Source organism: Callorhinchus milii, unplaced genomic scaffold (assembly GCF_018977255.1).
Source record: "Callorhinchus milii isolate IMCB2004 unplaced genomic scaffold, IMCB_Cmil_1.0 Scaffold2, whole genome shotgun sequence".
In the NCBI taxonomy this organism is placed as follows: domain Eukaryota; kingdom Metazoa; phylum Chordata; class Chondrichthyes; order Chimaeriformes; family Callorhinchidae; genus Callorhinchus; species Callorhinchus milii.
The window spans coordinates 118,911,364-118,935,359 of NW_024704743.1; the positions used below are offsets into that span (position 1 = coordinate 118,911,364).

Consider the following 23,996-nt stretch of genomic DNA (forward strand, 5'->3'; position numbering starts at 1 on the left):
GCTGGGGGATCAATCCACAACTATTTGTGGGACACTGCTGTGTGTAATTGGCTGCTGGCTTTCAACAACAACAACAACAACAAGATTGCATCGCTTTTCACGTCGGGAGGACGTCTCAAGGACAATCAGTGTTTCTCCCACAAAATACACAGTCTATCACTTCACAGTATATTCTGTGAGGCACTTTGCGATGTCTCAATGATGTGAGATTGAGATGTTGTAAAGCGATGGCCGATAAAACTGGTCAATCATTTCATGGCTGTTTGTAGGGTGTTGCTGTGCTCAAATTGGCTGCTGAGTTCGCCTACAAAATACACAGCCATACTACTTTACACTGAATCCTGTGAAATGGTTTGAGATTACCTCCCGACGTGAAAGCCACTGTATCAAATGAAAGTATTATTATTAATAATAAATCAACGGCTCCTCGGGTTTATCTGACTGGGCAGATCATTGCCTTTAAAATAGTGTCATGTTTCTGGTTTAGGTACACTCTTTCCCTCAAACCTGTCACCCCTCCCAACACACACATATTTCTGCATGTTAAAACCTTTTTGCCTCTTGCTCAGATATTCTCCTTTCTTCAGGTATCAGATTTAATAATATTCCCTGCATTCGATATAGCACCTTACCACGTATTTGAGACGTCTCAATGCGCTTCACAAAATACACTGTAAAGTCGATTGACTATGTATTTTGTGGGCAAAAAACGACAGCTAATTGTGCACATCAGTGTCCTACAAACAGTCGTGGATTGAGTGACCAAATTATTATCATTAATAAAAAATGTTTAGGGATTATTACCTCCAGCAAAGCGATCTGGTAATTGACTAACAACCGGGTTCCTACTTACTGCTAGGTAAACGGAGGCGTGTGGAGTAAGGAAACTTGCCCATGGTTCATTGACACCTAGGTGGGATTTCTCCCCTGATTGATTCGGGAACTCGGGCGGCCACAAATTTCTCAGCGTCCCCAGATCTAGCCTGGCAGCTCAGGCCTGTGTAATCTATTAAAATTCTTAGTATTATTAACCTGTCCAGGACTATTTTCCTCCACTTCCACCATATCGCCCACTACCTACCATACCTCACACCCAACACAGCTGAAACCCTCATCCACACTTTTGTCATCAACCTCCCGCCTGGATTTCTCCGTTGCCCTCCTTGTCAGTCTCCTCAGCTCCACCATTCATAAAATCCAACTGATTCAAAACTCTGCCACCCATATCCTCACCTGTACCAAACGCCGTGTCCCCGTCACCCCAGTCCTCGCCAGGTTTCACTGGCTCATTGACGCAGAGCAGATCGATTGCCAGATCCTCACACTCGCCTACAGATCACTTCATGCCCTGGCACCTCCCGACCTCTTCAACCTGCTCACATCCTTTTGCTCAGCCGGTTCGATCATTTTCACATCCCTCATTTCCTCTTCCCCACCATCTGTGGCTGTGCATACAGTATTCCTTTACTCTCCGCACCTCTGGAATTCCCTGCCTCAATCCCTCCACTTCGCCCCTTCAGATCATACCTGAGGACTTTCCTCTTTGACGAAACCTATAGTCACCTCCCCTTTCTCCCTGGCTCGGAGTCAAACTCTGCAACTGCTCAGCGCTCCGAGACCCAGCCCCGTGTGAATGCAAAATGGCATTCAGGCATTATTTATTGCTACCAATATGACCGGATCTAAAAACGTGTCCTCCCTCCCCCACATCCAGTCCCTGACCAGGACCGCCTTCTTCCACCTCCGCCACATTGCCCGCCTCCGACCGTATCTTACCCCAAATGCAGCCAAAACCCTCGTGCATGTGTTTGTCACCTCCCGCCTGGATTACTCAAACACACCCCTCGCCGGTCTCCCCAGCTCCACTATTCACAAGATCCAGCTCATTCAGAACTCTGCCGCCCACATACTGACTCGGACCGAACTCTGTACCCACATTTTACCAGGCCTGGCCAGGCTCCACTGGCTCCCATCACCGAACGAATTGACTTCAAGTTCCTCACACTCAAATCCCTTCACTCTCTGGCACCTCCCTATCTCTCCACTGTTGTGCGCAATTGGCTGCCCACAAAACATACAGTCAATTCACTTTACGATAAATCCAGATAGGCAGATAATCCAATATATATTTACACAATGAAGCGCTTAAAGACGTCTCAACGGTATGATAAGACGCTATATCAATTTCAAATATTATCATATTATTACCTGTGGGTTTCCGATTAAATGCAAGAACAGAACCCTGCCCCTTGCCCCCCACCTACCCCAACCAGAACACACTGTTCTCAGTCACAGTATGCAGAAAAGACTTGGGAGGAAAGTAATTATAATAATCCTTATTGTTAATTATAATGATCTTTATGTTTGACCTTAGCTAACCTCGAGTTTCTTCCCACTCAGCCTGTTAACCCTGCAAGCGAAAGCCCGAACGGGTAGGGTGGTCCAAGCTGGACAAGCAGCGGGAAAGCTCCCAAGACAGCGATCTCGATGACAAGGTAAGGAGCGGTGGGGGTTGGAAGATGGGCAGTGGAGGAAGAAAATGCACATTCCACTCCAGACACAGGAATTTTCATGTGTAGGTGGGATACATGGAACTCTCAGTCTGGGCTGGAAACTCTTAAGCATGATGATGGGTTTCCACATGTGTCAGACTGGGGAAAATCTCATCAAAAACAAACAAATAAATAAATACAGTAATTTGGTCAATCAATCCACGATTTTTTTGGGACACCTACTGTGTGCAATTGGCTGCTGTGGTTTGCCCATAAAATATGCAGTCAATTCACTTCACAGACGTCTCAATGACATGATAAGGCACTATATCAAATGCAAGGATTATTATTATTATTAATGTGTACATAATCTTTATAAAGCACACTAGTGTGATCACCGCATTAGCCAATATGCAAACCGGCTTCAAATTCAGGACTGACATTAAATTTAGTTTATCAAAAAAATATTCAGACTGAACTACTTATTGATTCGTATTAGCACCATGAATTTCAGCTCAGGTTCAAAATCTCAATGGTTTATGTCTCATTTGACAGATGAATGTCTTCTGAGAGAGAGAGAGAGAGAGAGAAAGAAGAGAGACAAAAAAGAATCTAAATGTGTTCCTCTCCCCCCCACCACCCTGCACTTTTCACATCAAAGCTGCGTGTTCCCAGCAACTTCTATTTTTATTTCAGTTCTGCAAAGCTTGCAAGTAAAATATTTCTGCCGTGCATTGGAGCAGGGCTGGATCCACTCAATCAAGGAGTGATCCCCACCACCCCAAACATTCGCTCTAGTCCAGGCGAGTCTGGTTTAAGTCAACGTTTTTGTTTCCCATTTTTCCCTTGATTTAATATTTTCTGATTTAGGGTATCAATCAAGAAATATTCAATCAAGCACATTTATTTTGTTGGCCTACCAAAAAGCTTGACATACAGTAAGGAAACAAGACTATTCGACCCAACTACTCCATGCTGGTGTTTATATGCCACACAGTTCTTCGTTCCCCTCTTATTCCCCTTTCCCATACCCTCGCTCCTTCTTTGCCAGTCTTTAGACTGCACCTTTCCTCTTCAACCATGTCTGCAGTCTCCTCCCTTTTCTCCCCAGCTCAGTGTCAAACTGTGGTGGGTTCTAACCAGCTCAAAGCACATCGCTTACCCTACCCATAAAGCTTCGGCTTACAGGGATGACAAGAGCTGAGTGGGAGGTTTCCCTGCCCCAGTGACCAGTCTACCTCTCCAAGACCTGCCAATGAACCACGCTGACTCTGCTGTCATCAGCAGTGCCCTGGAATACTGCAGACCCGCCTGCTCAGAAACCGGTGCATCAACTGAACTTTGGATGCAATTCCAACATTAGAATACTTTCATTTGATCCTCCTGACATGATAAGCATCATAACTGTGTTATTAGGTTTACTGTAAAGTGCAGTGACTGTTTACTTTGTGAACGGCAGTCGATTTACATGCAGCAAAGTCCCACAAACAGCTGTAAAGCGGTTGACCATTTTTTTCTAACCTGGGAAGAATTGTTTGGGTGTTTAAAACAGGTTCTTGCTATAATATATCAATAACATTCCTTGTATTTCTTATAGCACCTGATCAGATTTTCAAGACGTCTCAAAGCACTTCACGGAACATACTGTGAAGCAAATTGACTGTATATTTTGTGGGCAAAAAGCGGTGGCCAATTGCGCACAGCGGAGTCCCACAAACAGGGGGGTCATTCATAAGAAAAGAACAGCAGAGGTTCATGTTACACAAATAATGGGCTGGTTCAGTCTCACGGCTCATGTTACCAGAGTAATTACAACTGTGCACATTTCTGGGTCAAAGCAGATAATCCAATTATTGTCTAACTCTCGGGTTCCTCTGCTAAAACACTCATCATCTCAATTGAAAACTAAGTGTCTGCACAGGTTATTAGGTGGTCTTGCGCTGGACTGGAGTTCGAGAATAGTTTGGGCTGGGGATTCATTCCACAAGGATAATTATGGGTTTCGGAGGTAGCAAAGTGATTGGAATTTTTTTTCATTCTCCCTGAAGGAGGAAGGGAAGGCCGCTTTCTTTTATAGAACAACAACAAAAACAACTCGCATTTACATCACGCGGTCAAAGAGGAAGGTCTTCAACAACAACAACATTTGTAGGGCGCCTTTCACGTTGGGAAGACGTCCCTCAGTCGCGATCTAAAAGAGGGGGCAAGACGGAGGGATTGAGGGAGAGAGTTCCAAAGGCTTCAGGGTGTAGTGGCTGAAAGGGCGGCTACGAATGGTGGAGCGGAGGGGACAAGCGACAAGCGGGAGGCAGCGGGTAGTGGAGCGCGGAGAAAGCAGGTCAGAGAGGTAGGTAGGTGCCAGGGTGTGAAGGGATTTCCCTGCAATAGAGTATCAGCTTAGAACTGTGTGCGTTCAAGCTCCCAACATGTGGGGTTGAACCCACAACCTTCTGACACAGAGGCAGGAGTGAGCTGGGCTGGCACACAGAATTCGCCTGGAGTGGTGAATGAGTCCGGATTACAGCTGGAAATCCTTACAGCGACTGGTCATGAACAAGAAAGGAAGAGAAGGGAAAATGTTTAAAAATACAAGGCAAGGGGGTGAAATATATGTGTGATTACATTACAAGGTATCCAAGGTAACAGAAAACCAGCAGCTCTCTATCCTAAGATAAACTCTGCCAGATATTTCCAATAAACATTCAGGAGAAAAGCTGGCACAGGAAATCCTTGGTGAAACTATTCATTTTCCAGCTCGCCGAAAAATAACCCTTGCATTTGAGACAGCGCCTTAACATGTCATGGGGGAACTGTCTCAAAGAGCTTCACAGTATTTTGGCGCAAAGCGTGGTGACTGTGTGTTTCGCGGGCGAACTCGGCAGCCAATTTGCGCACTCAATGTCCCAAATGTCCCACAAAGAGCCGTGCAGAGAAGGCCAATTTTTAATCGGGGTGGGGGGAGGTTTGTGTCCGAGGATATTTCTGTGGACTCGGGGGTTATGCAGCTAGACCGCACACAATGACTGTTCTCCACTTTGTGGGCTGTCTCCAAAATCAACACCAGTAATATTTTCCACATTTTCATTCTGTGGTATATTGGTTTGCGACAGCTTTCCCGACCATTCAGCAACTTTTGCCGAATATTTCTGACACTGAAGGAGGTTGGCCACCTACTGCAGCCCAGAACCTGATTCACTTTGGAAGTCCTGTAGTGAAGTGGTTATCGATCTCGCCTGCACCCATTCATCCACCACTTGACAGCTACAAAGCTCCATTGTGCCTTTTCAGACTTATAATATGCGATGTACAGTGCAATACAAATTAAGATTTATACAGCGAGTGTTCCCAAACACTTGGCACCACGTTTAATTTGAAGCCAGTTTTCCAACCAGCTCCCAGATAAAAAGTGAGTTTGTGAGTAAGCAAAAGCCAGTCTGAAATGGAAACTAGGCAGCAAATGGTTTCATAATTACTCACAAGATTCAGACTGGTGAATGTTCATACTTTCAGGTAACGCATGAAGAATAGTGATGACGTGACTAACAGTTGGCTGCGTGTATACATCAGTGAAAGCCCAGCTCAGTTGGCAGGCCATCTCGCCTCTGGGTCAAAAGACAGGAAGAGTTGAAGTCCCACGTCAGGCTTCGAAGTCATAATGTAGGTTGACGCCCGACATTTCACTGTATCTCTAAAGATTTTTGTCTTTTAACTTAAATATTTAAATATTGAAATGTTTAAGATTTCACTTCAAGGCCACGGGGCAACCTTGCATTTCACGCAGAGCTTTTCACGTGGGGAGGACAAAGCAGATCACAGAAATATGCTGGAAAAAGCACAGATCGAGAGGACATCTCAAAGCGCCTCAAAACATACTCTGTACTGCGCACTTGTTGGGATTTTGGATGTGTATAATCTAGGCGGATACTCCAGTACAACCCCAGAGGAGCGCTGCATTGATGGAGGAGCCGTCCTACAGATTAAACACTGAACCAAGGTCCTGTCTGCCTGTTTTGATGGATGTTAAAAGATCCCACGGCGCCATTCGAAAAGAAAAGGGAGTGTCTCCCGATGTCCTGGCTGACATTCCTCCAGATAAAATTGGTCATGCATTCCGTGGCTGTTTGTGGAACATTGCTGTGCGCAAAGTGCCTGCTGCGTTTGCCAACAAATACACAGTCACGTAACAACAAATTACATATGTAAAGCGCCTTTCACTTCGGGAGGATATCCTAAGGCACTGGGACGCCTGTAAACTTCCCAATTTCCAGTGAAATCCTGAGCACAGTCACTCCACTTCACAATATGTCCTGCGTGAAGTGCTTTGAGATGTCTAGCCCTCCACTCTGATGTGAAAGGTGCAGCATCAAATGCAAAGATTAGAGCACAGTTAGGTTTAAGTTTTGCTTATTAATTATTATCGTTATAATAAGCCTTATAATAATAATCCTAGCATTTGAGATCGAGCCTTATCATGTCACTGAGACGTCCCAAAGCACTTCATAGGATACACTGTAAAGTAAATTGACTATATATTTTGTGGGCGAAAAGCAGCAGTCGTCCAAAAAACAGTCATGTATCTCAGTGATTAGAGTCCTGTAGCTCAGTGGTTAGAGCACTCGCTTTGCAAGCGAGAGACCTGAGTTCAATTCCAGGCAGAGGGCGAAACCTTGGGCAAGTTTCCTTACTCCACACTCCTAATAATAATCCCTCCAAAACCAAAAATAAATTGGTCGTTTTCAATCTACGACTGTTTGTGGGACATTGCTGTGCGCAATTGGCTGCCGCGTTCGCCCACAAATATACAGTCAATTCACTTTACAGTGTGTTCTGTGAAGCGCTTTGGGACGTCCTCCCGACGTGAAAAGCGCTATATCAAATGCAAGGATTATTATTATTATAATTATTATTATGGATTGAGTGACCGATTTTATTTATTCGCTTTTTCATGTTGCAAGTTTATGTTTTAGATGAAGTTCTGTGCTGTCACTATCCCAGCTGTTTGCAGGGTGTGTGGTGAGAGATGAACAGCCAGTCAGTTAACATGCCAAGCAACTCAACATTTCCTGACCATAAGTGGCTAGCTCAGACATACCCACTCATTTCCCTCTGAGTCTATGAACTCAGAGGGAATTTTTTGTGTGCCATGTAATTTACGTTTTGGCTGACATTAGGAATAATTCTTCCCTTCACAAATGATTGGTTTATACAACGAAAACACATGGCTCAGCTCTGACCTTCCATCTGTGCTGAACTGAGCGACAGCGAGGTTTGATGTCTTAGGAAACCACATAATGAAGAAATTCATACTAAGGGCAAGTGATTCAATATCAGTTGATGGCAGCCTCACCTTTGAGTCAGAAAGTTGTGGGTTCAAACTCCATGTCAGGATTTTGAACTCACATAGTCTTCTAAAGTGGCACACAAATGCAGTGCCGGGGGTGTATTGCGTTGATGGAGGTGGCGTCCTTCGGATGAGATGTTAAAACAAGGCCCCACCTGACTGAGATGTTAAAGATCCCAAGACACTATCGATAAGGGATGGGCGTCCTGGCCAACAATCCTGAACATAAAGTCGGACACACGCTGTGTGCACAGGAAAATCAAGCCTATTGCTCTTCTCTATTTTTGGCTTTTCTGATCACTTTCCTGAAGCCTTGATCCTCTGGGAGCTCTGGTAACGTTTTGGATAATGATGCATTGCAGTATAGATTTTATTCTTTTGAACTGAGTTTGTGGGAATGTTTCCAGTGCTGCAGAATGGTGGAGTCCAGTGGTGGAGTCCTGTTAACTGTTGGTTAGAGCCTCGCCTTGCAAGTGAAAGGACCTGGGTTCGATTCCTAACATTAGGCAATAATAATAATAATAATCCTTGCAATTGATATAGCGCCTTATCACATCTTCGAGACAGCTCAAAGCAAGGATTATTATTATCGTTATTATTATTGTGGAGTCCCGTAGCGTAGTGGTTAGCGCGCTTGCCTTGTAGACGAGAGGACCTGGGTTCAATTCCCATGCGGGGCGAAACCTTTGGCAAGTTTCTTTACTCCACACGCCTCTGTTTATTTTAGAGTAAGTAAGAACCCAGTTGTTAATCGATTGGAAGGTCACTTTTCGGGGTTATAGTAATCCATCAAAAAAAATGTAGTCACTCAATCCAATGACTGTTTGCGGGACACTGCTGTGCGTAATTGGCTACTGCGTTTCGCCTGCAAACTATACAGTCAATTCACTTTAAAATGTATCCTGTAAAGCGCTTTGAGACAGCTCGAAGATGTGATAAGGTGCTATGTCAAATGCAAGGATTATTATTATTATTATTGCCTAATGTTAGGAATCGAACCCAGGTCCTCTCGCTTGCAAGGCGAGGCTCTAACCAACAGTTAACAGGACTCCACCACTGGACTCCACCATTCTGCAGCACTGGAAACATTCCCACAAACTCAGTTCAAAAGAATAAAATCTATACTGCAATGCATCATTGTCCAAAACATTACCAGAGCTCCCAGAGGATCAAGGCTTCAGGAAAGTGATCAGAAAAGCCGAAAATAGAGAAGAGCAATAGGCTTGATTTTCCTTCTGCATTTCGCCTCTGCCTTACACAAATGACCACAGGGTGTTCATTAATCAAAATAGCCATTAGACTGAAGGATTGCTAGGCACCTCTGAGTTGGAGGACAATTTCATTACTTGCGGTCGATCTGCTGGGAAGGATAAAAGAGCAGAAATCCGCCATCAGCGTAACGGTGAGAAGACGGAGGTTGCCTGGCTGGAAGCGTGACAGCTAGAGAGGTTTTCCAGTAAGACTCGTTCCCCTCAAGCTCTCTACTCCATTGTGAAGTCCTGTAGTGTATTGGTTAGAACGCTCATCTTGTGAAACCAAACCTGGATTTGATTCCCGTACAGACCGAACCTTACACTAGTTTCCTTACTCCACACCCCTCTGTTTACCTAGCAGTAAGTAGGAACCTGGTTGCTAGTTGATTGGCGAATCGTTTTTTCCCCTGGTAATAATCCCCTCGAATCAATAAATGAATAAAAATAACAATTTGGTCACTTCAATCCATGACCGTTTGTGGGATGCTGCTGTTCCCAATTGGCTGCCTCGTTTCGCCCACAAAATACACATCAATTCCCCTACCGTATATCTTGTGAAGCGCTTTGAGACTTCTCGAAGACATGATAAGGCCCTCTATCAAATAAAAGAATTATTATTATTATTATTAAGAATTGACCTTCAGATCACTTCTCCATCTCGCCCCTCCCTACCTGTGCAACCTCCTCCAGCCCTAACCTCCTACCCATGAATAACTTATTTTGACTTGTAATCAAATGTAGTCACCTACTTTTCAGAGGAGGCGTCAAGCTGAGGTCCTGCCTGGCTGTTCAGGTGGACATGAAAGATCCTATTGGGACAACTTGATAAAAGAAGTGAGTTTCTCTCAATGCCATCAGCCATCAATCCCCCAGATAAAATTGGTCACTCACCTGTTTGTGCCACATTGCTGCACGTAACGTGACTCCCATGTTTGCCTGCAAAATACACAGTCACTACACTTTACAGTGTATCCTGGTGAAGTGCTTTTGAGACTTCCTCCCATTGTGAAAGGCGCCATGCCAAATGTAAGGATTATTAATATAATTACTCTATGATTCCATGATTCCTAAATGAATAGAATAATCTGCACCACTGAACAGCAGTGATAATTCATAATTTTGCAAACAAGTTGCATTATTTTTGATACAGAAAAAAAATAATCTGCTCACAAAAGATGAATGACTGACTGACCTAGAAGTACAGGGCAGCTTGGTCAGGGCAGATTTATATCTGAACACTGAAGCAGAAGCTATTAACGATTCTGTGAGCAGATTGCACTCTGTACAATCCCATCCCCCGCTGCTCAGTTATTTATGAAAGAAACTATTTCTTGCCACATTCATCCACATGGAACTCCGCCTGAATCTCTAATTAAAAAAGGATCCAATCACTGTCTGAACAAGTACAAGGCGTGGAGTCCTGTGGTGTATTGGTTAGAGCACGCGCCTCGCAAGCGAGAGGACCTGGGTTCGATTCCTGGGCGGGGTGAAACATTAGGCAGGTTTCCTTACTCCACATGTCTCTGGTTACCTAGCAGTAGGAACCCGGTTGTTAGTTGATTGGCGGATTACTTATCCTGGGGTAATAATCCCTTCAAAAATAATTAAATAAATAAAATAATAATTTGGTCACTCAATCCACGCCTGTTTGTATGGGACATTGCTGTGCGCAATTGGCTGCCGTGTTTCGCCCACAAAATATACAGTCAATTCACTTTACAGTATATTCAGTGAAGCGCTTTGAGACGTCTTGAAGACGTGATACGGCGCTATATCAAATGCAAGTATTATTATTATTATTATTATTAAGGCAGCTCACACATCAATACCGTAAGAGAACTGCAAATAGATCAAGAATTCTTCCGCTCGCTCCATTCAAGGACAGTTCGGGATTATTAAAGACAACAAGAGGTGTCACAAGATTTTGTTCCAAATCCTGAGGTTGGTTCTCATGACACGATATCAGACTGGCTCCATGTTCTGGGTGGTTTGGGGTGTGTTACGAAATCCAATATTAGGATTAATTCGATGACAGTTTGATATTAAAACCATTACTGTCAAATATATTGATATAAATTCCGCTCCGTGAGCAAATCACCCCAATCTTTGTGCGGCTCCATCGATTCCCCATCTCCCAGAGAATCAAGTTCAAGAACCTCGTCCCCACTTTCAAAAGCCTCACGCTCTTGTCCCTACCCTACCCGCTCGCTCTCTCAGCTCGGGAAGCCCTGGCATTTTACACGTCCCCCGCTCCGCCTGCCCCATCATCAACAGTCAGGCCTTCAGCCTTTCTGTCCACACTTTGTGGAACTCCAGCCTGGAGTCCCTTCACCTTGCCCCCTCCCTTGTCCCCTTCAAGGCAAGTCTCAAGACCTTCCTCGGTCATCTTCTCTCCCACTCCACCCCCAAATCCAACCTCCAGCTGGGGCGCAAACCCTTGACTGTTCTGCACCTCAGGACCTTCAAAGTTGATGTTGGATTCAAAGTAATGTAGGTGGATGAATCAACAACAACCACAACAACAAAAACAACTTGCATTTATATAGCCCACTTTATGCCTTGTAACGTCACAGAGTGAATCATTTTAAATCATATTAAATATTAATATATTATATTAAATATTAAACAATATTAAAGATGTGGAATGACTTTAAGACTTTTCTGTTCGACCGTGCTTACAGCTACCTCCCCCCTCCCCCCGTCTCGGAGTCTGAAGTGCCTCTCATGTTGGGAAGACGTCTCAAACTACTTCACAGGATTACCTGTCAAATGGAGAGACTAATGGGTTTTGCTGGAAAACTTGACAATCAATTTACGTAAATCAATGTCCCAGAAACTGCCATTGAATGAGTGAATGATTTTTGCCTGGGGGATTGTCGGTCAGGACACCGGATGAAACTCCCTTTTCTTTGAGCAGTTTGATGGGACCTTTAATTCCCCAAACGAACAGATAGACAGTCGGTTTAACATCTCATCTGAAGAAATCCACTTTGAGATTGCAGATAAATGATCCTGTTGATAAAATTGGTCCTTCATTTCATCCCTGTTTGTGGGACTTGGAGTCCAAATTGGCTGCCACATTTGTCTACAAAGTACACACTCACTACACTTTACAGTAAATCCCGAGAAGCACTTTGAGGCACATCAACAACAACAACATACATTTGTATAGAGGCTTTCACATCAGGAGGACATCAGTCAGGGATTTTGGACCCGAGTAGGTGGTTGGGATAAGGAGGGGTGGAGGGCAGGGAGGGTAGGGATAGGAGAGTAACCGAAGGTGCGGTCGAAGAGGAGGGTCTTGAGACGGGCCTCGAAGGAGACGAGGGAGGGAGTGAATGGAAGGGACTGTGGAATGGAGCTCCAAAGAGTGGGGCAGAGAGGCTGAAGTACAACACCGTCAGGATTATCACCATCCTACTTGCCACCAGTCAGGTTAGAAGGCCGTGGACCCGGCTTCATGGACATCTCCACTAGGAAGGGCTTCACCTCTGCTACTTACCTCTTTCATATGAATCGCTTGCCTGTGTCGCTTTGTGTCCATCAGCAACCTTTCTAAATTTAGAAGAGCTGCTTTCTACCACCTCATTTATAAATAGCATGAACAGCAGATGACTTGAAATAGATTCCCCACATCACCCTCCCAGAGGAACCCTGTCTGACAGAGCTTTCCCCCTTTGTTACCGGCTTATTTATCTCATTGCTCAGGGTCTTTCTGTCAGCAATTCTGCTCGGCTCAAACGGACCCTCTTTAAACGTCTGAACACATCTGTGGGGGATTGTTGATTTCAAGAGTTCAAACCTGCATTTAATGTCTCATCTGAAAGATGACACCCTCTCCCCATCCCCCAACCCCCACCAGTGCATTGGAGGGTCAGCTTGGGCAATTTCAAACGCACTGGGGTGCAACTATGGAGAGGGACGGAGCTTTTGAAGTCTGAGTACTCCAGCCTTGTCCGCTAGGATTTATACCCATCTCCACAGACGACAAGTCACATTTCCAATTCCAGATGTGAGATTGAATATAGTGGATTTCAGTTTCACACCAGCAATACAAACTGACCTACTGACCTGTGTGGGTTCACTGCCTGACCCTATTTCCTTAGACATCCAATCCATTCTGGGTTAACAGTGTAATCTTATTAATTGTTAATCTGTTGATAAATTCGATCGTCAAAGTCGATTATTGACTACACCAACGCTCTGCTCGCCAGACACCCCAGCTCTTCCCTAGACAAGCTGCAGACCATTCAAAACTCCGCTACTATGTCCCCAACCACCCGAGGCTCCTCTCCCCTTCTTCATTCAGCTCCACTGGCTCCCCATCCCCCAGTGGATCGAATTCAAGATCCTTGTTCTCACCTTTAAATCCCTCCACCATCTCACCCCCCTTCCCCCCCCATTCTCCATGCTCTCATCCTCAGCTGGAGTGCCCATCCGGGAATTGAACCCAGGTCCTCTGGCTTGTGAGGCTTCCACACAATCCCTCTCACCCCAAATTCAGATTATATTTCCAATCTGTTGCTCCAAATTAACAAATTTGCAAATAATAAATACTTACATTTGATACAGCGCCTCTCACGTCAGGAGGACATCTCAAAGCACTTCACAGGATTTTATTGTGAAGTGTAGTGACTGTGTATTTGTGGACAAAGGCGACAGCAATGTCCCACAAGCAACCATGAAGTGAACGAGATCTTTATTATTTGGAGGGATTAGTGGGCAGGACACTGGGAGCAACTCCCTTCTCTTTTCAAGTAAGATCTTTAACATTTTTCGGAAGGGACATTAAACCAAAGTCCCGTCTGCTTGTTCATGCGGACGTTAAAGATCCTGAGGCACTATTTGAAAAGAGAAAAGAGAAGGCAGTTTCTCTCTCCTGGTGGCCTGGCCAACAATTCCTCAAATAAAATTGATCGCTCACTCTACGGCTATTTGTGGGACATTGCTGTGCACGACTGGCTGCTGCGTTTCACCCACAAAATACACAGTCAATCCACTTTACAGTATATCCTGTGAAACACTTTGAGATGTCTCGATGACGAGATGAGGTGTTGTACCAAATGGAAGGATTATTCTTATTCTTATTATTTAACATCCACCTGAAGGAGTACAGAAGGCAACTCAGTTTAACATCTCATCTGAAGGACCCTCACAAAAGCAAATGCAAAAGAGTCAGCCATTGACTTACCTGTCGGCTGCTCGTCAATCCAGGCGTGAAGGTACATGAAGAGCAGCAGCCCCGCGACTCCGAACGACAGGATGGACAGGAAGACGTGCCTCAGCTTCATGTCCTTCCTGCACTTCAGGCTTCCCGTCGTCTCCTTGTAATTACACGACGCTCTCAACATTGTTCATTCAGCCCACGATACAGCCTCTCACTTTTCATTCACTCGCTCCTCGTGCTCGGCAACTCTGGAGAGTGGGGGAGAGAGAGAGAGAGAGAGAGTTAGGGATGCAAGAATACCTCCCAATGAAAAAAACTAATCTCCATTTTGTTTTGGGTGTCTGACACACGCAGAAACCCATCCTCACACCCAGACAGAGTTCCATGCATACCATCTACAACAGTGGAATTCTCATCCATTGGAATGGAATGCACATTCTCCCTCTCCCCTGAGGGATGCACTCTGCTTACTTAGTTCTGGAGAGTGTTAGGTGTAGGTTTGATGAGAGCCAAGCCTTTGGGCTTGCAAGCTGCCATCACAAGCAAAGTTTGACTTTGGCATTAATTCTGGAAAGCATTTTAATACAAGGATCAATTATGAATTGCTTGCTGAAACTTTTATCTATGTGAAGCCCACATAGACAATGTGAGCAAGGACATGGGCAGAAAGGGGCATCTGGGTCCATCACCTCTACTTCGACTAACAGCTCAACAGTGTGAAGTCCTGCAGCGTATTGGTTAGAGCACTCGCCTCGCAAGCGAGAGGACCCGGGTTCGATTCCCGGGCAGGGCACAACGTTAGGCAAGTTTCCTTAGTCCACACCTCTGTGTACCTACCAGTAAGTAGGAACCCAGTTGTTAAGGGTAGATTGGCGGATCACTTTTCCAAGGATCGTATTCCCTTAAAAAAAGAATTAAGTAATAATAATTTAGTCATTGAATCCACGACTGATTGTGGGACACTTCTATGCGCAATTGGCTGCTGTGTTTCGCCCACAAAATATAAACAGTCAATTCACTTTATAGTATATTCTGTGAAGTGCTTTGAAATGTCTTAATAAGGAACTATATCAAATGCAAGGATTATTATTGCTATCAGGTCAAGTTAGCTAGCTGGCCTAAAGCTACAGAATATCCCGTAAAGAGCTTTAAGACTGCAGGAAATGGGACTTTTTCCACTGGAACAAAGAAGGTTGAGGGGGTGACCTGATAGAAGTCTTTAACATTATGAGGAGATTTAATAGAGTCAATAGGGAAAAAAAAATTGCATTGGTTGGCAACTCAGGGATAATTTAAGATAATTAGCAAACGAATAAATGAGGGAGATTAGGGGAAATGTTTTCACACTAGAGTGGCGAGGATATGGAATGTCCTTTAGGGAGCAGTGAATGAGTCAGAATCCGTAATAACTTTCAATAGGGGAGTAGATAAATAAACAGGCGTAAACTCCAGGGGTATGCGGAAAAAAAGTCACGTAAATGGAACTGAGGATTGCTCTTAAAAGAGTCAGCATAGACATGACAGGCCGAATGGCCTTCCTCCGTGCAGTAAACTTCTATGGATCTATGGAGACATCCGCTGATGTGAAAGGCAAATGCAAGGATTATTATTTCTGTTAAATTTCCTTTCACAAACCTGAACCTGTGACCTCTTGTTATATTGCATTGGCATATCTGAAAAGCATTAACAATAATAATCCTTGCGTTTGATATAGCGCCTTATCGCTTCGTTGCGACATCTCAAAGCGCTTCACCGAATATACTGCAAAGTGAATTGACTGTATATTTTCTGGGAAAAGCACAGCAGCCAATAGCACACAGCAGTGTACGACAAACAGTCATAGATTGACTGACCAAATTATTATTTTTTTGTTTTGGATCCGAGAGAGGATGAGTCATAGTTTTGCGGAGCCTGTGTGGGAGAGGATATGGTAGTCTGAGGCAGCCCGACCTACCACAGAATACATTTGCTTCCTACACTGTGAGAAAAACACACAGAAAGCTGAATTCCCAGAGACAGATGCGCTGCAGCGGGAGGAGAGTAAACAAAGGAGAGAGGTGAGCAAACAACAGCTGAATAATATTCCTCGCACTTGATATCATGCCTTTCACGTCAGGAGGGCACTTCAGAAACGCTTCACAGGACTTCACTGTAAAATGCCTTGACCACGTGCCTTTGGAGGCAGCAGTTGTTCGTGACTGGTTGTGGGGATGTTGCTGTGTACAAATTGGTTCCCCTACAAATCCAACAACTTGCATGTTAAGCACTCTGAGATGCTACTCTGCGTACAAAAAATACAAAATTCGCAGTGAAAGCGCTTTGAGACACAAAAAGGCATTCTGTTAATTAGAGCATTATGGTTATGCATTATTATTGGACTTGGAAAGACAATCCTTTCTCCCAAGTTAAATCTGCACAGATGTTTTGACAGGAGAAGTTTTATATCTGCTGCACAGGTCCGAGATTTCCCCCAAAATAATTACATTTGTTGCGTGTGGTGAGTCAGCCCTCGCAATGTGAGTGCACAAGGCTTGTAAAAATATTCATTTGCTTTTAATTGTTTGTTTTGTTCTTGCCAGCAACAGATTACTAATCCACTGAGGGTTTATACATTGAATTAGTAATCGGTTGAATCCTTCCGATCAGACCCGAAACCGAAGTCTGGTCTGCCTGTTAAGGTGGACGTTAAACATCCCATTACACTGTTCGAAAAGAGAACGGAGTTTCTCCCAGGGTCCTGGCCAATAATCCCCAAATAAAATTGGTCACCCACTCTTGTCCCACAAGAGCTCTGGAATGCTATCCCGCCTGAAGGGCACTATATAAAAGCAAATCTGCCCAGAAAATACACAGTCACTCCAATTTACAGTGTATTCTGTGAAGTGCTTTGCTACGTCTAGAAGATATGAAAAGTCACGAGATCAAATGCAAGGATTATTATTATTATTATTCTGTGAGAATTTTGGGGTGTCTCCATGATTTGATAAGGCGCTATATCAAATGCAAGAATTAATAATAATAATAATAATCCTTGCATTTGATATAGCGCTTTTCACGTCGGAAGGATGTCCCAAAGCGCTTCACAGAACACACTGTAAAGTGAATTGACTGTAGATTTATGGGCGAATGCGGCAGCCAATTGCGCACAGCAATGTCCCACAAACAGTCGTAGATTGAAAATGACCAATTTATTATTGTTTTTGGAGGGATTATTATTAGGCTGTGGAGTAAGGAAACTTGCCCAAGGTTTCGCCCTGCCTGGAATTGAACTCAGGTCTCTCACTTGCAAAGCGAGTGCTCTAACCACTGAGCTACAGCCACTGAAGTTGTGATTAATAATAATAATTCCAAACTATTTACACACACTAGAAAATATTCTGGGCTAGGGGAGGGGAGGGGAGGGCGGAAAAGAAATGTTCAACAAAATAGGAGCGTGCTACATATCAGCCTGGAATTTTAGGGTTAGGGAACATTGTAATGTTCAACATACAGTAAACTGATGATTACTCAATTCTGGATTAACTGTATACTGCCACTTATATCAATATAATAATAATAATCCTTGCATTTGATTTAGCGCTTTTCACGTCGGGAGGACGTCCCAAAGCGCTTCACTGAACACACTGTAAAGTGAATTGACTGTATATTTGTGGGCGAACGCGGCAGCCAATTGCGCACAGCAATGTCCCACAAACAGTCGTAGATTGAAAATGACCAATTTTTTATTATTGTTTTTGGTTTTTGGAGGGATTATTATTAGGCTCTGTGTGGAGTAAGCAAACTTGCCCAAGGTTTCGCCCTCTGCCTGGAATTGAACTCAGATCTCTCACTTGCAAAGCGAGTGCTCTAACCACTGAGCTACAGGAATATCCCAGCTGCATTTATTTATGTATTTATATATATGCCTAACCTGCCACTCCGGAAAACTCGTCACTGAGCACTTTTCCCTTGGAATGACGAGTTATCAATTTACGGCACACAGTAACTTAATAATAATACTAGCATTGATATAGCATCTTGTCATGTTGTTGAGACATCTCAAAGCACTTCACAGAATGTATTGTAAAGTGAATTGTCTGTATACTTTGTGGGTGAAACACAGCAGCCAATTGCACGCAGCAGTGTCCCACAAACAGTCGGGAATTGAGTGACCTAATTATTTACTTATTTTCATTACCTCCAGAAAGCGATTCAGCAATCAACGAACAACCGGGTTCATAGAATCATAGAATTATACAGCACGGAAGGAGCCATCATGTCTGTGCCGGCTCTTTGAAAAGAGCTGCCCAAATCAATCCCACTCCCCTGCGCTCTCCCCATAGCCCTGCAAACTTGTCCTCCCCAAATAATTATCTACTTCTCTCTTAAAAGTTGTAATCGAATCGGCTTCCACCACCCTTTCAGACAATGCATTCCAGAACCGTACAAGTCGCTGGGTGAAAAAANTTCTCCTCACCGCCCCTCTGTGTTTTTTAATAACTAATTTAAATCAGTGTCCTCGGGTTACCGACCCACCCACCAGTGGAAATCATTTCTCCTTGTTCACCCTATCGAATCCCCTCATAATTTTGAAAATTTCTACTAAGTCTCCTCTTAACCTTCTCTGTTCCAAGGAGACTAACCCGAGCTTCTCTCGCCTCTCCTGATAACTGAAATCCCTCATTCCTGTTACCATCCTGGTAAATCTCCTTTGCACTCTCTCCAATGCCTTGAATTCCTGAAGTATGGGGCACAGACTTACTGCTCGGTAGACTTACTGCTAAGTAAGTCTGGACACCACACTGCTACTTACTGTTCGTACTTACTTCTGGGTAAACAGGTGTGTGGAGTAAGGAAACTTGCCTAAGGTTTTGCCCTGCCCAGGAATCGAACCCAGGTTCCTTTGCTTGCTGCATTTATTTAGTGCCCCTTTCAAGGAGGATAGCATCTTGGAGCTCTGCACACACATTACACACACACACACAAGTAAAGCAGGTCATGTACTAGGCAGGAGCCATCGGGGAATGAGTCAGCAGTGCTCAGCAGCAAGGTGTTAGGTGCTGGAGATGGCTGCCTTCACTTCCTTGTAACGTGGTTTGATTGTGTATTTTGCAGGATAAAACACGGCAGCCAACTGCGCACAGCAATGTCCCACAAGAAGCCGTGCAGTGAGTGATCTTTAATGCCCACCCGAACAGGCAGGACTTAGGTTTAACATCTCACTTGAAGGACAGCACCTCTGACAATGCAACATACCCCGAGCTTTGCATTGGAGTGTCAGTTTAGAGGATGGGATTCCAAGTCCTGACGTGGGGGCTTGAACCCACAACCTTCTGACTCGGAGGCAAAGGTACTGCCACTGTGCCAGGGAGACCCACGTTATTATAAGTATTCTCCTCTAAGTCATTTATGCATATTGGAAACAACTGGACACTGAGGAAGTAACGGATTATGTGGTTCCGGTTAGTTTGAGACATCGCTGTGCACAAATCGACTGCAGCATTCACCTGCAAATACGCAATCAATTACATTGCAAGTAAATCCTGCGAACTACAAATGCATCCTTGAAGCTTCTCCTGAAATGAAAGATGCTGTACCAAACGTAAGATTTACTATTTTTCCCTTGCCCTTTCCCTTGACCGCCAACCTTTCCATTCACTCAAAATTGGCAAACGATGATATCCTCTCATTTATCAACTCCAGTGATTTGGCAACAGAGGAAAAATATTACCTTGACTGTTTGAAGGACTGTGTTCATTTCACTTTACAGTATATGCTGTGAAGTGCTTTGAGACGTTTCAATGACGTAATAAGGCACGGTATCAAATGCAAGGTTTATTATTATTTGCAGGGATTGTTGGCCAGGATACCAGGGGAAACTTCCCTTGTCTTTTCGAGTAGTGCCATGGGATTTGTCTGACATTGCAGCACAGTATTAGAGCATTAACTTGGACTGTGAGCTCAAAGTCACAGTCACACTTGGGGGCTTGAACCCACAGGTTTTCTGATTCAGCGGCGAGAGTGCTTCCGATTGAGCCAGGCTGACACAATTCTATTTGTGTGTAAGTGACAGATGCAGAAAGCCGTGACATTTAATCAAGTCAATTTTCCACAAGAATAACGTCTGTGTCGGTGCCATTTTCTGGAGGATGCTTTGGTCTTGATATACCATTCAAAGGCCCCATAAACTTCTGTGCCGTAAATTTCTACGGTTGCTCCACTTTCCACAAACGATACTTACATAATGACGGCAAGTATGTAAAGAACTTTACTGTGTGCCCGTTCACTCCGACATACATGCTCTGTATAAATGTAAGTTTTGGATTGTATTATAAGTACCAGGTGAAAAATGCCTTAATAATAATAATAATCACAACACTTCAAAGTAACTCAGTACATAAAGCATTCTGAGACGTTGTGGCAAGCCTCTGTCAAAAATAATAATAATAATCCTTGCATTTGATATAGTGTCTTATCACGTCTTCGAGATGTCTCAAAGCGCTTCACAGAATATGCATTAAAGTGAATTGACTGTAATTTGTAGCCGAAGCATTGCAGCCAATTGCGCAGAGCAGTGTCCCCCGAACAGTCATGGACTGTTGTTATTATTTTTTTAAGGGAATTATTACCCCCGGAAAAGTGATTCACCAAACAAGTAACAACTGGGTTCCTACTGACTACTAGGTAAACAGAAGCGTGTAGAGTAAGGAAACTGCCCGGAATCAAACCCAGGTCCTCTCGCTTGTGAAGCAAGTGCTCTAACCAATATCCTACTGGATTCGAAATGTAATTATTTTTAAGCTGCTGTCAAAAATGCCATTAAAACACTATTCAAGAGACGTCAGCCTATGGCTGTTTGTGGGACATTGCTGTACATAAATTGACTGCCACGTTTGCCTACAAAATGCTCCAGTTTACACTGTATCCTGCAAAGCATCATCCTGATGTGAATGGCGCCATATCAAAGGCAAACGGTATTACTTCAATTATTGGTAGCATTATTATTCACCTGAAAAATAACCTGTGCCTTCAGAAATCATTTACATGGCAAAGTTAACAGCACGACCCTGGAAAAATATGCTCGGCATACTTTTCAGCCGTTATTGACATCTCAGCTTGTTACAATCCCTTCTGCCTGGCAGTGTTCAGCTGCCATCTGCTCGACTCTCCAACCTGTGTCCTCACCGAACCTGAAATTCATTCCTTTATTCCATCCAGCTCTCTGTGCCCAGTCTGGCCCAGACTCAGTTTTTTTTGCCCATCTCCTGCTGCTTCCCGTGCAAATTCTCCTGGCTGCTGTCAATCCTGCTGGTGTTTATAATATACTCATCTTTCCACTTGTTAGCCTTGCTCGGTCTGCAGCTCTCTCACATTTCCGAGTCCGAAGGTTGTGGGTTCGAGCCCCAGGTCAGGACTCCAATCGCGCACAGTCCAGGCTGACGCTCCAGTGCGGTGCTGAGGGGAGCACTGCAGTGTCAGAGGTGCCGTCCTTCGGATAAAATATTAAATTGAGCTCCCATCTGCCTGTTTAGGTAGGCGTTAAATAGTGGGGATTGTGTTATATTCTTTGACACTATTCAAAAAGAGAAGTGAGCTTCTCTCTCCCAGTGTCCTGGCCAACAATGTCCCAAATGAAATTGGTCACTCACTCCATGGTTGTTTGTGGGAGATTGCTGTGTGTAAATTGGCTGCTGCGTTCGCCTACAAACAGTCACGAAATTTCACACTATAATTATTATTATTTAGCGCACATCATTTGGAAATGCCTCAAAGTGTTTCACTGGAAATTGTGATCAAGCCAGTGACTGGATTTGTTGGCAAACACAGACACCAATGTATCCACGACAACAACTGTAATTTACATTCGCTCTAACGCCCTTCCCAATGGAATAGGGTCTCAGAGACAGTTTGGGACACAGAGCAAGGAAGAAGGGGCGGGGGAGGGCAGAGGGGAGAGGGGGAATGAGACCATAGACACATGAGAAGAGATCGCTTTTTAGGCTGGATTTAAAACTAAATGGGGGGGTGGGGGAAGAGATTGAAGGGTAGAGTAGAGGAGAGGAGATCCAGAGGTGAGGGGTGTCGTTGCTAACACAGCAGGGTGCAACAAATAGTTATGAATTTATCCGGAGGTTTATTCCAGTCTCCCTCCTGGTCTGTGGCTACACCAGGGAGTCTGTGTTGTGTGGCACTGTGGAGTCAGGGATCATTGATGGGGAGGGAGGGGGGGGCACTCAACACTCGTTCTATTTTTGCCACAAAACTGAGCCCTTTAGCCACGTTAAACAATGCTGATATCAACACAGAGAACACTCAGCAGGTCAGGCAGCATCCATGGAGAGTTAACGTTTCAAGTCTCTGACCTTTCACCTGACACGTTAACTCATTTTTCTCTCTCCATAGATGCCGCCTGACCTGCTGTGTGTTTCCAGCGAGTGACTTCTGTGTTTGTACCAGATTTCCAGCTCCTGTAGTTCTTTGTCTTTTGTTAATCAAAGCTGAACCTGAACTGAACTGAAACAGTCACAGAGCACTGCCTCCCCCCCCCATCACAGAGAGCTGCACCCCCTCTCCCAAGTCACAGAGCACTGACCCCCCCCCCCATCACAGAGCGCTGCACCCCCTCTCCCCAGTCACAGAGCACTGACCCCCCCCCATCACAGAGCACTGCCCCCCCTCCGTCACAGAGCACTACACCCCCTCTCCCCAGTCACAGAGCACTGCCCCCCCACCAGTCACAGAGCACTGCCCCCCCCCGTCACAGAGCACTGCCACCCCCCAGTCACAGAGCACTGCCCCCCCCCCAGTCACGGAGCACTGCCCCCCGTCACAGAGCACCGCCACCCCCAGTCTCAGAGCACTGCCACCCCCCAGTCTCAGAGCACTGCCACCCCCCCGTCACAGAGCACTGCCCCCCCCCCCACCAGTCAGAGAGCACTGCACCCCCCGCAGTCACAGAGCACTGACCTCCCCCCAGTCACAGAGCACTGACCCCCAACAGAGAGCACTGCCCCCCAACAGAGAGCACTGCCCGGCCCAGACACAGAGCACTGACCCCCCCCCCCCACCCCACCCAGTCACAGAGCACTACCCCCCCAACAGAGAGCACTGGCCCTCCCAGTCACAGAGCACTGGTGGAAGAGGTAGTATTTGACGCAGGCAAGCGCAGCTCCGCGAAGGTTAGGCTGAGAGGAGAGGCAGTGGAGGAGGATACAACAACAACAACACAATTACAATTACATTTGCATAGAGCCTTTCATGTCGGGAGGACGTCCCAAGGCGCTACACAAATATAGCATCTGAGGACGCTGTAGAATAGAATGGTCGATAGTATCGAAGGCAGCAGAGAGGTTCAAGGAGGACAAGGAGGCAGAGAGAGCCCTGGTCGTAGGTGGACAGAATGTCATCAGTGACTTTGACAAAGGCTGTGGGAGGCATGAAAACAGGTGGGTTATCTCAACATCAACAACAACAGCTGCAGCTGAAGTTCTGTAGCTCAGTGGTTAGAGCACTCGCTTCACAAGCGAGGGACCTGGGTTCGATTCCTGGCAGCGCAAAATGTTGGGCAAGTTTCCTTACTCCATCCGCCTCTGTTTTCTTAGCAGTAAGTAGGAACCCGGTTGTTAGTTGATTGGCGGATGGCTTTTCCAGTGGTAATAATCCCTTCAAAAAAAAATTGGTCACTCATTGGCCTGTTTGTGGGATACTGCCGTGCGCAATTGGCTGCCATATTTTGCCCACAAAATATACAGTCAATTCACTTT

General features: G+C 44.9%; 1 protein-coding gene across 2 annotated transcripts in view; it reads right to left on the bottom strand.

Moving 5' to 3' along the window:
- Positions 1 to 23,996, bottom strand: part of LOC103179706 (carbohydrate sulfotransferase 9) — a 40,874-nt gene that overhangs the window by 14,895 nt on the left and 1,983 nt on the right. The window contains exons 1-2 of one of the 2 annotated variants that reach the window (XM_007895090.2): positions 15,091 to 15,119; positions 14,278 to 14,501 (exon numbers count right to left, since the gene is read on the bottom strand). In XM_007895090.2, the coding sequence (XP_007893281.1) occupies positions 14,278 to 14,437 (160 nt within the window). In that variant the 5' untranslated portion in view covers positions 14,438 to 14,501; positions 15,091 to 15,119. Of the gene's footprint in view, positions 1 to 14,277; positions 14,502 to 15,090; positions 15,120 to 23,996 lie in introns of those variants that run through there. The other variant, XM_007895089.2, reaches the window with a different exon arrangement.